General features: G+C 46.4%; 1 protein-coding gene across 1 annotated transcript; it reads left to right on the forward strand.

Annotated features, from left to right (window-relative positions):
- The first annotated feature begins 3,961 nt into the window (after window positions 1–3,961).
- LOC309333244 (putative helicase senataxin) lies at window positions 3,962–15,734 on the forward strand. Its single transcript, XM_081846665.1, has 4 exons — window positions 3,962–4,371; window positions 13,070–13,157; window positions 15,362–15,515; window positions 15,663–15,734. Exons 1-4 carry the CDS (start codon window positions 4,205–4,207, stop codon window positions 15,665–15,667), a joined length of 414 nt encoding a protein of 137 aa, XP_081702791.1. The 5' UTR covers window positions 3,962–4,204; the 3' UTR covers window positions 15,668–15,734.
- The last annotated feature ends 200 nt before the right edge of the window (window positions 15,735–15,934 follow it).

The raw sequence follows: 15,934 nt of genomic DNA on the forward strand, positions 1-15,934 counted from the left end.
GCATCTGCCATTCTTCCAGTGTGGGTAAATCTTGGGATTTCCAGTGCTTGGCGACGAGTATCCTTGCTGCTGTTGTTGCATACATAAAAAATGTTCGGTCCTTCTTTAACACCCTCTGGCCGACAATACCCAGAAGGAAGGCCTCTGGTTTCTTAGGGAAGGTATACTTAAATACCTTTTTCAGCTCATTATATATCATTTCCCAGAAAGCCTTCACTCTAGGGCAGGTCCACCAGAGGTGAAAGAACGTTCCTTCATTTTCTTTACATTTCCAACATTTGTTGTCAGACAAATGGTATATTTTTGCAAGTTTGACTGGGGTCATGTACCATCTATATATCATTTTCATAACATTTTCTTTCAAAGCATTACATGCAGTGAAATCAGCCCAGTGGTCCACAACCTTTCCCAGTCCTCAAACATAATATTATACCCAATGTCCTGTGCCCACTTTATCATAGCCGATTTGACCATTTCGTCTTGTGTGTTCCACCTTTTATATATTTGAACATGGCTATCATATCACCCCTTAACCTCCTCTTCTCCAGGCTAAACATGCCCAGCTCCCTTAGCCGTTCCTCATAAGGCATCGTTTCCAGGCCTTTGACCATTTTGATTGCCCTCCTCTGGACACGTTCCAGTTTGTCAGTGTCCTTCTTGAACTGTGGTGCCCAGAACTGGACACAGTACTCCAGGTGAGGTCTGACCAGAGCAGAATACAGTGGCACTATTACTTCCCTTGATCTAGATGCTATACTCCTATTGATGCAGCCCAGAATTGCATTGGCTTTTTTAGCTGCCGCGTCACACTGTGGAGAAGGGGGGCAGATGGGGGAATAGGTGAGGAGGCTCCATGACTCCTCGCCGGAGACCAGCGGGGAGAGCACGGGTCCTCCGCTGCCCACACCCTCCCTGCGCAGAAGACTTCCGCGCAGGGAGAGTAGGCGGAGACTAGGCGTCAAAGAACTTCTTTGCTGGAAGAAGTTGAAGAAACGCCCACTGATGGATTCTGCCAGCGATTGAGACAGCCACGGATGAGTGGCTGTCCGGACAGAAAGGGTTCACCCAGGTGACTCAGCCAGGTGTGGCGACGACTTACGCATGAGCAACCCCTAGAACCATTACAAACTCTTTTTTCTCTTCTTCCTTCAAACTTTTGACTAATAATTTAGTTTTATTCCTATTTACTTTAAATCCTGCCACTTCCCCAAATTTTGAATCTTTTCTATAACTCCAGGGAGAGAATTTTTTGGACATATAACACCAGTCTTGAAAGACCTACATTGGCTCCCAGTATGTTTCCAATCACAATTCAAAGTGTTGGTGTTGACCTTTAAAGCCCTAAACGGCCTCGGCCCAGTATACCTGAAGGAGCATCTCCACCCCCATCGTTCAGCCCAGACACTGAGGTCCAGCTGCGAGGGCCTTCTGCCGGTTCCCTCACTGCAAGATGTGAGGTTACAGGGAACCAGGCAGAGGGCCTTCTCAGTGGTGGCACCTGCCCTGTGGAATGCCCTCCCATCAGATGTCAAGGAACTAAACAACTATCTGACTTTTAGAAGACATTTGAAGGCAGCCCTGTTTAGGGAAGTTTTTAATGTTTGATGTTTTATTCTGTTTTTAATCTGTTGGGAGCTGCCCAGAGTGGTGCCCATAATAATCTAATGCGACCCCGCAGAAACCAGGCTCCCTGGTTTACTGAGGAGCTCCGGAAAATGAAGCGGGACCTCAGACGGCTAGAGTGAGTATGGCAGGGTGCCCGCGACGGAGCCTCAAGAACATCTTATAGGGTTTTTATGAAAACCTACGAGATGGCAGCGAAGGCCGCTAAGAAGTCTTACTTCTCGGCCTCCGTTGCATCCGCTAGCTCTCGCCCGTCGCAATTATTTAGTATAATTAGGTCTTTAACGTCCCTCGAGGGACAGCCAAATTTAAATAACAATTTGACACACAGCTGTGAGGCATTTGCGAGCTTTTTTGCGGAGAAGGTCCTGTTGCTCCACTGTGACCTCCCTGCCAATTTGGATACAATAATGGAACTGGAGGCCCCTCGACTGTCCTCGGGTCCAGTATTGGACCACTTTGACCGGATATCCCCAGCCAATGTGGACAGACTCCTCCGAGCTGGAAAGCCCACCACCTGTCCTCTTGACCCGTGCCCGTCTTGGCTGATTAGAGCATGTCCAGACGAGGTGCGGGCCCCCCTGGGGGGTATCATCAATTTGTCCCTTGGCACCAGGATATTCCCAGGGGAACTGAAGGAGGCAGTGGTGCGTCCGCTCTTAAAGAAAACATCATTAGATCCCTTAGATCTATCCAATTACCGCCCGGTTTCGAATCTTCCATTCCTGGGTAAGGTGATTGAGAGAGCGGTTGCTGAACAGCTTGGTGGGTTTCTGGATGAAACATCGGCTTTGGATCCATTCCAGTCCGGCTTCCGCGCTGGTCATGGGACCGAAACAGCTCTGGTCGCCCTAACAGATGATCTCCACAGGCAGCTGGATTGAGGCGGGTCGGGGCTGCTGATTCTTCTAGACCTGTCAGCAGCCTTCGACATGGTCGATCACGAACTCCTGGACCACCGCCTTGCCGATGTGGGGATCCAGGGCACAGTCCTTCAGTGGCTGCGCTTGTTTCTCTCTGGTCGGGGACAGAGGGTGGCGCTTGGGGGGGAATTGTCATTGCGCCACTCCTTGCTGTGTGGGGTGCCTCAGGGTGTGATACTCTCCCCGATGCTTTTCAACATCTTTATGCGCCCCCTCGCCCAGCTTGTCCGGAGTTTTGGGCTGGGCTGCCATCAGTATGCTGATGACACCCAACTCTATCTGTTGATGGATGGCCATCCTGACTCGGCCCCAGACACACTGATCAGATGTTTGGAAGCTGTGGCTGGATGGTTATGTGGGAGTCGGTTGAAGTTAAATCTTTCGAAGACAGAGGTCCTTTGGCTGGGTCGGGACGATATGGGATTGGGGGGGCAACTCCCATCTCTTACGGGGGTGCAATTAAGTGCCAGCACCATCCTTTAAGAGTTTGGGTGTAATCTTCCACACCTCCCTTTCCATGGAGGCGCAGATTGCAGCTATAACAAAGGTGGCATTTTTTCATCTCCGCCAAGCTAAGCAGTTGGCTCCTTACCTCTCTCGCCCTGACCTAGCCACTGTGATCCACGCAACGGTCACCTCCAGGCTGGATTATTGTAACTCACTCTACATGGGGCTGCCCTTGAGACTGACCCAGAAACTCCAGTGGGTGCAGAATGCCGCGGCGAGACTCCTTACGGGGTCCTCGCTGCAAGATCACATTCACCCGGTGCTATACCAGCTGCATTGGCTCCCGGTGGAGTACAGGTTTAAGGTGCTGGCTTTAACCTTTAAAGCCCTATACGGCCTAGGACCCTCATACCTACGGGACTGCCTCTCCTGGTATGTCCCACAGAGGAACTTACAGTCTTCAAACAAAAACATCTTGGAGGTCCCGGGCCACAGAGAGGTTAGGCTGGCCTCAACTAGAGCGAGGGCTTTTTCAGCTGTGGCTCCGATCTGGTGGAACGCTCTGTCACAAGAGACTAGGGCCCTGCGGGACTTGACATCTTTCCACAGGGCCTGCAAGACAGAGCTGTTCCACCAGGCCTTTGGCCAGGGCACAGCCTGACTCCCTCCTTTGGCAATCTTCACAGAACTCTAGCCCAATGGTTGCCATCAATTTGATTTGAATTAATTTTAGAATGTTGCATTATTTTATTGTTGTTAGCCGCCCTGAGCCTGGCTTCGGCTGGGGAGGGCGGGATATAAATAAAATTTATATTTCAAACGAATCCGCAAGCTAGCTTCCAGGTATATTGAGGGGAATCTGCTCTGCTACATCACTTACTAGCATGAGTGAAGGAAGGATAATACTTATTCAATATATCCTTTCCTACTATCCTTAACATTCCCACAACCCTCCCCCCCCCCATCTCATTTGTTCTTGCAACAGCAGTGTGTAAAATACAGGTTATATTCCCATTTTACATATGAGAAAAGTGAGGCGCAACAGCCCACCTACTGACTCAAGTAATCTCTCCAATCTACCATGTGCTCCCTCGCTTGCTCTCTCACTGTTTACATAGTTTTCTATTTCAGACAAGAAGTGTGGAGTTTTCTTTAACTTCATAAAAGTGTGGTTTGTTTCCTTCTCAATCAGTTTCACCTCTCTTTTGGGGATGAGTGGTGGTGGTAAAGAGAGAAGTGTATTTAGGATGGCACCATACGACATTCCTTTTCTCTACAGAGTCGGGGAAGTTGACCTCGTGGATGGGTTCCAGGGCCGTGAGAAGGACTGTATCATTGTGTCCTGTGTTCGAGTGAACAGCATGCAAGGATCAGTTGGGTAAGACTTTGCTGTCATAGTGTGAGGTGACAACTGAGGTGCCTCAACTTGGCAATTCTGACACTTAAGATGTGATCCTTGGGGTGGTCAAGTATGTGGGCCACTGTCCACAATTCAAGGTTGGAACAAGGGGTGTTGGAGCCCCTATGGTGGTCTTGTACTCCACTCTTGACCACCTGTGATGCCCATAAGGGATCTTATGAGAGGAGTTCCCAAAGTGTGGCACTCTGGCAGGGCCAAGGCTGTGTTAGCTTCCTCATTTCACCTCCCTTATCCCAATGAATTTACAATTCCTTATGTTGGCGAATCTGGGAGGGCGCTTCCACTGTGTCTAGCTGGGGGGGGGGAGAGAAGAGGGGGCCTCTAACCAGTGGTAGCAACTCTTCTGGCTCTTCCAGAAAAAAATAGCAGGATGTGAAAGTGCCTGCCTGTCCCACAACCCAAAAACTGTGTGTATGTGCCCTTCTGTCAAACTGCCTGGAAGGAACCTAATGGCAGCCTAGGGTAGCACACAATAAAAGCCAGATCTTGAAGCCAGAAGTTCATATTGTAAGTGGAGGTGCAGTGTGTGTTGAAGGTGAGGGGCACTTTGTCAGCTTACAACTGAACTATATATCTGGGAGGTGGGCGAACAGGGAAGTTGAGGGGTTGGCAAGGCCAGAAGGAAGCATTGGGTTTGGGGGCAGAATGGAGGGCAGAGTGCAGACACCCTCTTGCCTCTCCTCTTCTGTAGCTTCAGATGGGTCACAAAATGGGGAGCCCTTATCAGAGGGCTCCTGGCTTCGATGGGTCCAGTGCTTTTAGATGCGCCCCAGAAGAACTGCTGTTCAAGTGTCAAGGTGGGAGTCGAGAGCAGGTCAGGAATAACTCACAAGGGGCTGAAATCAGGCAAGCAGGGTTGGACTTCTTTTTATTATTTTATTTAAAAGTTGGGGGGGGGGTTAGAAGGAGAAAAAATTTCACTGTTGTGATAACGATGCATTTCTGTTTTTCAAGTCACCTGAATCACAACAAATAGTATTACTCCACCAACAGGTTGTGCTGGATAGGCAGCTGAAGGTCCTGACATGGAATGAAGCTGGTTTCCACCACCAGCCCACTTCCTTTCCACATGTTTTTTTTTTTATGGTGGTGGGGGTGTCTGCGCTTGGAAGCCACATGGTGGCAGGTAGGGAGCAGCTGAAATTGCAAAAGCAGAGCATGGACTGATTTTAAGATTTATTCCTCCTTGGTGGGAATGCCTGAAACTTTTTTAATGCCTTTGAAATTTAAACAGGGATTTAGTTAGTCCTTTACATCCTCTCTCACCCTTGGCCACCAAAATTCCCGTGTGACCAGTAGCATGGTCTTATGCTGTCCAAAATGCCCTGCCGTGCAGCTGTCATGGAGTTGCTTGAGAATTCTGCCCCGAAGGTTTTCTCCTGGAACATACAAGGCCCCTTTGTGGTACAGTAGCCCCCCTTTCACTTCAAAACCCCCCTCAGCACCCCCTTTTTCTCTTAACTCCCCCATTTTTTGTCTGGCAAAGACATTGTCTCTGAGCAGTTGCATCAGTTCGACGTCCTTGACTAACGTCCCCCCGCACATCCATTTGCTCTCCGGGAACATCAGTCTTGCCACCGGAGGACCTTCCCCCATCATATACTCGGGTTTCCGGGAGAGCGCATCTACCCTTGCATTCTGCTCTCCCGGCACGTATTGTATCTTGAAGTTGAAGTTGGCAAAGAACTCTGCCCATCTTATCTGTCTCTGGCACAACACCCGTGCCGTACGCCAGTACTCCAAGTTCTTGTGGTCAGTGCACACCAAAATTTGGTGCTTTGCCCCAACCAGGAAGTGCCTCCATTGTTTGAAAGCAGCCACGATCGAAAGCAATTCCCTATCATAGATGGTGTAGTTCTGCTCTAATTTGTTCAGTTTCCGCAAAGAAAAGGCACACGGTCGCCACTCCCCCTTTCGATCTGGCTGCAGCAGCACCGCCCCAATCGCCCGATCCGACGCATATGTTTCCACCCATAGTGGTTGAGCAGGGTCGACGTGGATCGGTTGCTCCTCCGAAGCGAAAGCCCTCTTAAGCTTCTCAAACCCCTCTTGGGCCGCCTGCGTCCACTGAAACCTCTTCTTGACACTGAGACAGTCCATTATGGGCGCCGTCAATTTTGCGAAATCTTTTATGAATTTCTTGTAGAAATTGCTGAAACCCAGGAAACGCTGAACATCTTTCCTGGTTTTGGGACTCTCCCATTGCACCACCGCTTTCACTTTCTCCGGATCCATGGCCAACCCCTGGTCCGACAGTCAGTAGCCCAGGAATTCGACTTCCTTTGCATGGAACTGACATTTCTCCAGCTTGACCCACAAGCAGTGCTCCTTGAGTTTGCTCAGGACCTGACGTACATCCTTCACATGCTGTTGCTCGTCTTCTGAGTACACAAGCAAATCGTCCAAAAAACAAACGCAGTTTTTGTAGAGCAAAGGTCCTAGCACGTGGTGCATGAAGGCTTGGAAAGAGTGACTTCCGCACTGCAAACCGAAGGGCATAACTAAATACTCAAACGCCCCCATCGGGGTGAACATGGTGGTCTTCCACTCATCGCCCTCTTGTACTCGGATGCGGTTGTAAGCCCCCCGGAGATCCAGTTTGGTGAAAATCTTCCCCTTCCGCACCCATGCCAAAACCGTGCCAAAACGTCGTCGATCCTCGGCATTGGAAAAGCCACCGGTTCCATCAGGCTGTTCAAAATTCTAAAGTCCACCACGAGCATCCTCTTTCGTCGATCTGCTGTCCACGAAGAACACTGGGCTCCCCCCTGCCGCCTTGGACTCCCGATGAACCCCCTTCTTAGGTTTTTCTCAATAAACTCCTTTAGGTCCTTGAGCTCTCCCTCCGACATGGAATTGGTTTTCCCGACTGGCAACGTGGCCCCCGGGACCAGGTTGATCTGACAGTCATATGGTCGATGTGGTGACAACGCATCCGCCTCTTTCTCGCTGAACACCTCCTGTAACACGACGGAATCACGCTCGTCCCCGCTCTGCATGCTGCTGCCCTCCTGCCCTCACTTTGTCGAGGTAGCCCTTGAGCCAGGCAGTTCTCCATGCAGTGCATCGAGCCAAACGTTGGTGCCAGGAAACCACCGGATCGTGCGACGCCAACCAGCTCATGCCCAATATGATAGGCGGACCCGCCAGTGTGGCAACGTGAAAGGCGATGACCTCGGAGTGGGTGGCCACACGCATTCGCATTGGAGGTGTTTGATGCGTCACTTCACCTCCCAGCAGTTCTCTTCCATCAATTGTGGTCACTTGCAGCGGAAAAGCCAAAGGCCTCAGGTTCAGTTGGTGCCGCGCAGCAAACTCCTTGCTAAAAAAGGAGGCTGAGGCACCAGAATCAACGAGCGCCAACTCCTCCACTGTCTGTCCATTTGGGAGTTCTAGCACCACCTTCAACATTATGCTTGCTTTGGGGTGCCCAAGCCGAGGACTTTCTGTGTTGCTCCCGCCTGGCTGTTGCCCCGGTTCACCACCAGCCAGGCTTCCTCGTTTCCCGAAGGCTGGGGCTCCTCTGCCGCTGCCTGCTGGGTGGCCCCCACCATTCCCTGCCAGTTACAACGCTCTGGACACACTCTAGCAAAGTGCCCAGTCTTCTGACACACAAAACATCTTTTTGGCGGAAACAAAAGAGCCGGGAATACCAGGATTGGGACCACCTGATCTAGGAAGACACCCCTTGGGATTGGACAAAGCCGAGAAAGAGACACTGCCATCGGAACAAGAGCAGCTTCAAGGAGCAGTTGGAGGAACAGCAAAATAATTACAACATGTCTCTGCAGGTTCTAACTTGGAATATTAGGGGTATAAACTCCCCGGACAAGAGGAAAAGAATCTTTCATATGTTGAAAAAGGAACAATTGGATCTGATTTGCTTGCAAGAAACCCACATAACAAGACTCCACAGGAAAGTATTGATAAATAAAAGGCCAAGAATTCATTTCATCGGACAAAGTTAAAAAAGGAGGAGTTGTGATTTACGCAAAAGAAAAATTATCACCAAAATTTCTTTTTAAAGATGAGCATGGACGTTTTGTGGCAATTGAGATACAATTTCAAGGAGAGAGACTATTGATAATTGGAGTCTATGCACCAAATGAGGGGAAATCAGAATTCTACAAGAAACTGCATGAGACATTGTTGGATTTTATGGATTACAATATTATTCTGATGGGAGATATGAACGGCGTTGTGTCGACAAATATGGATAAATCTGAAAGACAGGTAGTTACAAAAGATGGAAGACTACCGAAGACCTTTTTGAAATGACAGACAATATAGACTTAATTGACACTTGGAGAACTAAGAACCCCCTAGGCAGAGAGGGAACGTTCTTCTCTGAAGCTAAAATGACCTGGACAAGAATTGACCAAATCTGGATTTCCAGAGGAATGGTCCCTAAGATCCGAAAAGTGGAAATCTGCCCAAAAACCTGTTCCGACCACAATCCTGTGAAAATGGAAATGAAATTAACATCAATTGGATGCAATTAAATGCAATTAAAAGGAGAACCCAAGAGGAGAAAAAAGAAAAGATTTTGGAGAAAAATAGAGAAGGAGAAAAGTCACAGGAGATTTTAAGAGAAATTAAGCTACACCAAGTACAATATATGAAAATGGTAAATCAAGATATAGAATGGAAGATCAAACAGATGAGACAAAAAACCTTTGAATCAGCTAACAAATGTGGAAAGTTATTAGCATGGCAGTTGAAGAAAAGACAAAAATTAAATGCAGTTACAAACCTCGAAGTGGATGGTAAGAACATACAAAATCCACAGGAAATCAAAAATTGCTTCCAGAGATATTTCAAACAATTGTATGCACAAGGGCCACAGAATGAGACTAAAATTGATCAATTTTTGGAAACTAATGGATTGCAAAAAATCTCTCAAGAGAATAAATTATTATTGAACTCTAGAATTTCTGAACAAAAGGTAGAGGGTGCCATTCAGAATATGCAGTTGGGCAAGTCTCCAGGGCCGGATGGGTTAACCTCCAAATATTACAAAGCTATGAAAGACTATTTAATTCAACCGTTAAAGGAGGTTTGCAATGAAATTATGGAGGGGGGGGGGGAAGCGCCGGAGTCGTGGAAAGAAGCTTACATCACGCTTATACCAAAAAATGAGTCTGAAAAGACACAACTTAAGAACTACCGCCCCATATCCCTGCTTAATGTGGATTACAAAATTTTTGCAGATATTTTGGCTAAAAGATTGAAAAAAGTATTAGTTGAAATGATACATAAAGACCAGGCCGGCTTTCTCCCTGGCAGACATTTATCAAATAATATGAGGAATATAATTGACATTTTGGAAAAGCTACAAGTCAACATCAACTCTAAAGCTGTTCTGATATTTATTGATGCAGAGAAAGCCTTTGATAATATATCTTGGAGTTTCATGAAGAAGAATCTTCAGGGGATGGGGGTTGGAGAAAAATTTGAAAATGGTATAGGTGCGATTTATTCAGAACAAAAGGCTAAACTAATAGTTAATAATGTAGTCACAGAAGAGGTTAAAATTGAAAAAGGGACACGACAAGGCTGCCCAATTTCCCCATTGCTTTTTATTTCGGTCCTGGAGGTTTTGCTGAACATGATCAGAAGGGACCAACAGATTCAGGGTATTCAGGTCGGTGATAAACAATATAAACTTAAAGCTTTTGCAGATGACCTAGTTTTGACATTGCAGGAGCCAGTCCCCAGTACTAAAAGGGCCCTAGAACTAATCCAGGATTTTGGTCAGGTGGCTGGCTTTAAACTGAATAAGTTAAAAACTAAGGTATTGGAGAAAAATTTAACGCCAATAGAGAAAGAAAAGTTTCAGAAGGAGACAGATTTATTATTGGTAAAAAAAGTAAAATACCTAGGGGTGAATATGACTTCTAAAAATGTTAACTTATATAAGGATAACTACGAGAAGTGTTGGTCAGAAGTGAAAAAGGATTTGGAAGGGTATGACAATGTATTTGGATGGCATGCGTATTTGTGGTATGGTAAGGTTAAGGTACATAAGGCATTTAAAAACCATATTGTCAGAAAAGCATTATTTAATGTCTGGATTAAATATAAAGATGTGTTGGAGAACAAAACCCCAAGGTGGTTATCGCCAATGGAGGCAAAGGCCATGAAAAGACTAAATATGGAGACCAATTGGCCAAGGTACTGGGAAATTTTGGAGCAGGAGGGTGATAAATTGAAATTGCAGAGTTATGAAAAACTCAAAGATAAGGTGCGGGACTGGCTACATTATTTTCAAGTAAGAGAGGCCTATAATTTAGATAAAAAGATTGGCTTCCAGGTGGAAAAATCAAAGTTAGAAACTGAATTGTCAGAACCCAATGCTAAGATATTATCAAGAATGTATAATCTGCTGTTGAAATGGAATACTGTGGATGAGACAGTGAAATCTACTATGATTAAATGGGCACAAGATGTTGGACATAACATTATGTTTGCTGACTGGGAACAGTTATGGACCACCGGAATTAAATTTACGGCACGTAATGCCTTAAGGGAGAATATTATGAAAATGATGTATAGGTGGTACATGACCCCAGTCAAGCTTGCTAAAATCTACCATTTGCCCGATAACAAATGCTGGAAATGTAAAGAAACTGAAGGTACATTCTTTCACCTTTGGTGGACATGCCCAAGGATTAAGGCTTTCTGGGAGATGATATATAACGAACTAAAAAAGGTACTTAAGTACACTTTCCCTAAGAAACCAGAGGCCTTTCTCCTGGGCATGGTCGGCCAATTGGTGCCAAAGAAGGATAGAACTTTCTTTTTGTATGCCACAGCAGCAGCAAGAATTCTGGTTGCAAAGCATTGGAAGACACAAGATCTACCCACCTTGGAAGAATGGCAGATGCAAGTAATGGACTACATGGAAATGGCAGAAATGACTAGCAGAATACGAGATCAAGGAGAAGAGCAGGTGGAAGAAGATTGGAAGAAGTTTAAAAACTATCTACAAAAACATTGCAAAATCTTTGAATGTTGAGGACACTGAAATGAGAAGAAGAGGTTCAAGTGATTAAGATAAATAAAAATATGAAAGAAGGGATAGATATTGGATGAAAATTTGAATAATATAATATTTGAAGGAACTTTCAAAGGATAAAACTAATATAAATGAATTAGCTAAATTAAATTTGAAGTGGAATACAAGAAAGGAGGGCGGGTGGAAGTCATGAAAATAAGGTTATGAAGGATATGAATTTGAAAAGAGTCTTTTCTTTTTTCTTTTTTCTTTTTTTCTTCTTTTTTATGTTAAGTGTTTGTATTTTTGTATTTTTGTATTTTTGTGGTTTTTTATCTTTCTTGTGTTTTTCCTATTTATTGTTTATAATTTTTTATTGTGAAAATTTAATAAAATATCATTTTTAAAAAAACATCTTTTTGCCGCTTGCCAGTCTTTTTTCTCCTTCCCGCCAGACCGTTGGGCTTTCAAACTCTCCCGCGCCCTGGCTGTGCCTATCTCCATAGGCTCCTGCTCTTGTTGACGTTCTGAGGCAGCTGCAGGCATCTCAAGAATGCGGTCACCATGGAAACTCCGCTCTCTGCCTTGCTTCCTTTCCCGCCATCTGGCTTCTTGTCTCAAACCCACCCCAAGAGCAGCCTTTGTTAATTCATCCATATTTTTAGGTCTTGGCCCCCTTGCAAGCTTGTCCTTAATTTCTGGGTTAAGTCCATTTTTAAACAACGCTTGTACTGGCTCAGTCTCTAAATCCCAACCCAGTTTCTGCACGAGCATAGCAAATTCGGACCAGTAACTGCGTACCGTGGATTTGCCTTGTTTCAAAGCCAGCAGCTCCTCCTGCGTTTTGTCAGTTAAACTTTGATCTGCATAGATAAAGTCCATAGCTTGCCAAAATTTGGCCTCATTTCTGAGGGCTTCATTCCCCGAGGCTATTAATGGCCTGATCCAGCTTCTAGCCCCTCCCGCCAGGTGCCTAATGATGTGAGCAACTCTCTCGGCATTGTTCTGAAACTTGGCTCCTTCAAGTTCTAAAAAATATCTCATCTCTGTCTTGAAATCCAAGTAACTTTCCGGATCCCCACCGTTCCACCCACACAGCCTTGGCCCCATCTGCCGATAGCCCACCTGGGGTTCCTTTCTGAGCAGCCCTGGCTTCCTCCAAACGGCTCTGCAGGTCGGCCGATCTTTGTTCCAGAGCGACATTTTGCTTTTTCAGCTCCAACACCTCCTTCTCCATTCTGAGGCTATTTCCTTATTCCACCAGCTTTCCAGCAGCAAAAGAGACGCGGCAAGCTGTCAGAGGCTTTATGCTGTCAAGCCGGCATAGATAAAACTCCGGGCTCACGGCCAGTTCCAATCTATTTAATTTATTGACAAAGTTCAAAAGTACATCTCCAGTGTTTCAATTAACGTCCGACCCCTTTGGCACAGTTGCCGCATCTGCTTCCCCCCCCCTTTTTTTTTACCCAGCATGCAAGTCTGCGGAAACCCCGCCCCTGACTTCCTCTGTGTACAGAATGACTTGTTCCAGGCTCATCCTCCTCCCCCCCGCCTCTGACTCGCTGTCAGACGACAGGCTGCTAATGATCTCTTTAGGCTCTCTATAAGTGTTGGTTTCTGTTCTTAAATCTTCTCCCATCTTCCTCTCCCTGACACTAGGTTTCTGAAGAGTCTGCAGCAATTGAATATCACCATCACCCGAGCCAAGTACAGTCTCTTCATCCTTGGACACCTGCAAACGCTCATGGTACGTGGAAGAAGAAATAAGCACCTTTGTGGGGGGTTAATGGTGGTGTCCTGGGCTTGGCCCAAAGACACCTGGATTTATACACACACACAAACTCCCCATATCACCTCCAAAAGCTATAAATCAAGCCTACTTCATAGGGTTGTTTGGAAGGAGAGCATAACAGGATTCAGGGGTGCCCACAGGATTTTCTGAGCACAGTACCCTGTATAGATTGGGCCCTCTGCCCACACTTGCAAAAGAGGGCACACGTTGGCTCTGCTGGCTGTGGCAAGTGGGAGTTGTAGTTCAAAACATCTGGAAAGCATCAGGCTGGCCAAAAGGTGTCGTAAGTAATTATGTATTTTGAATCAGCAGTGTTAGGGAAAATATTGGGCAGCATTTGCTTATTTATTGAATTTATGTTCTGCCCAAATGAGCCCAGTGTGGTAAACATGCCACACACAGAATAAATGTTAAAGCATTCTAAAAATGCTTTTTACAATTAAAAATCGGGGGGGGGGGGACAGGACCTTTCTCTCATCCAGTGATCTCAGCATTGCTAGGAACAGTGTTCTTCAACCACCAAAAGTGCCTGGCTAAACAAACATGTTTTCAAATGCCTCCTGAAAGGCAATGATGAGGGAGAAAGGCATAGCTCCCAAGGGAGGGCATTCCACAAAGAGGGAGCCACCACTGAGAAGGCCCTGTCGCTTGTGGGTGCCCAGAGGAACCTGAAACTCAGGTTTCATAAATTATAAAACAATTAGGTTACTTTAGGTCTTTCCACAATTGAGCTTAAACTGGCAATACTATATTCCAGAGCTAAGGAAGCTCTGCTGCCTCCCAGTGTTGTTGGACTACGACTCCCGTCTTCTGACCTTTAGCTATGCTGGCTGGGGCTGGTGGGAATTGGAACCCAACAACACAGCTTCCCCACCACTGCTATTTTTCATGCAAGACCAAGCATGGCACTTCAGGGGGTGGACCATTTGATCTGATCCACCAAGGTTGTTCGTGAGAGGCTGTAAGGGCAGGGACTGGGAATCCTACAGCCCTACAGATGTTGTACAACTCCCATCAGCCACAGCCAGCATAGCCAGTGGTCAAGGGATGGTGGGAGATGTAGTTCAGCAGCATATAGAGGGCCACAGAAGTTCTCCACTCGTCTCAGTGTTTTAAAATGCCAAACTGTGTGGTGGGGAGGGTTTATTTCAAGCAGAGAAAGGGATTGGGTTCTCTACCATGCCAGTTGCTTCTGCCCCATCAGACTCTTCTCTATCCTGACACTTTTCTCCCAGTCAGGCTCTTGGACTGGGAGTGAGCCCTGTCAGGAGAAAAGTAGGTGGCGTGGGGGAGACTTCAGCACCCTCTTTCCCATCCTGCCACTTTTCTGTGTGAAATCACAATCACTCACATACGTATGCACTCAGTCTTATTATGGTCACCTTTGTCAGTCTTGTACTGCAATGACTTTGCCACTAGAGGGCCTCCAATCCAGATTTCTCCATTTGGAAGTCCTGGTGATGATGGTTTGCTGTTGCTCCTGTAAAGTGGCAGAGTTGTTAGTGGACTTGCATTAAACAATACTTGTTTCTCTGTCACTGGTGGCTCTATAGCTGCAGTGAGGAGGGAAGGATAATTGTAGCCTTATGTATTGTATCCAATACAAATGTATTGGAGGGATTCTCTGTTGTGTGTTCGGAAGCCACTGTTTACCAGTGAGTGCAATCCAAAGGAAGTTCTGTGTCCTAATTTCTACTGACACCCATTATTAGTGGTCTTTAGTATTTCAGATTAATTTAGCCAGTCTTTTTCAAGCTAAGGTCTCCTCCATTTTTCCTTGTGGAATGCTGTTGAGAGGCATACTCCGAAAGCAGATGGAGCCAGAGACCCACACAATCACACTCGCCCTCTCCTGCAGTGCAACAGAAGTTAGAAGAATCTCCTTAGAGGGAGCAGGTGGGATTGACAAGTTGAAGGGTGGTGGGCTGACTGGGAATGCTGGGGGGGGGGGGCTGATTTGGTCACCAGGTTCCTGTCCCTGCCTTCGAAGAAAAGAGAACTGGGAGCAAGCTACAACAGCCTCTACTTTGAGGCAGCAGGATTAACTTCGAATCCATGAATTTTCCCAACTCTTGTTTATAAACCGTCACTACCGCACCTGCCCAGTCTCCTGTCCTAATAATTTATTGTTTCTTAAATTAAAATAAAAACCATTGTAGGAAAATGAAGATTGGAATGCTTTGATTCAAGATGCTCAGAGAAGAGGTGCCATCATCAAGACCTCCAGTGGCAAATACAATGTTCCTTGCTATGCAAGTGATGCTAAGAAGATCTTGAAGCCCATGGCAGTCCAGCAGAGCCAAACAAGGACAGGTGAGTGCAGCATCTGAGTTGCATGGAGCTCCTGGACGACATACCTGGCAATACTCAGCTGGTGCTCCTGCTCCAGGAAACAGTGAGGCATGGCCCTTGCCAGTATCTCAGGATTCCTCTTCCCTAAAGCCATTCTTTCCTACACAGGCTAAACCTGTCCAAGAGCTGGCCAAAAGATCCAGCAATGAAAGTGAAGGCCTCAGATGAATTGCTGGAAATCTAGGCCCCCCCTTGATGCCAAGCGACAGAGGACAATGGAGTAGCCCCACAGTCCCTCCCGTATCCTCAGAACCTTTTATTGTGGCTGCTGGTGTACTTTGCTCCACAGCCTTTTCCTGGATTGCAAGGTCATCTGCCTGAAAGATAATGCATTTTGAGTGATTGTTTTCTATATCATGGAGAGTTAGGCAGCCTGCTTC

The sequence above is a fragment of the Podarcis erhardii genome (assembly GCF_964252035.2).
Source record: "Podarcis erhardii genome assembly, chromosome: W".
NCBI lineage: Eukaryota > Metazoa > Chordata > Lepidosauria > Squamata > Lacertidae > Podarcis > Podarcis erhardii.

Bases quoted from the DNA above. Each gene is read 5' to 3' on its own strand.
- LOC309333244 (XM_081846665.1), top strand. From the start codon at position 4,205: ATGAGTGGTGGTGGTAAAGAGAGAAGTGTATTTAGGATGGCACCATAC. The intron at 4,372-13,069 runs GTAAGACTTTGC...CCCTGACACTAG, and splicing joins AGCATGCAAGGATCAGTTGG to GTTTCTGAAGAGTCTGCAGC. The intron at 13,158-15,361 runs GTACGTGGAAGA...AAACCATTGTAG, and splicing joins GACACCTGCAAACGCTCATG to GAAAATGAAGATTGGAATGC.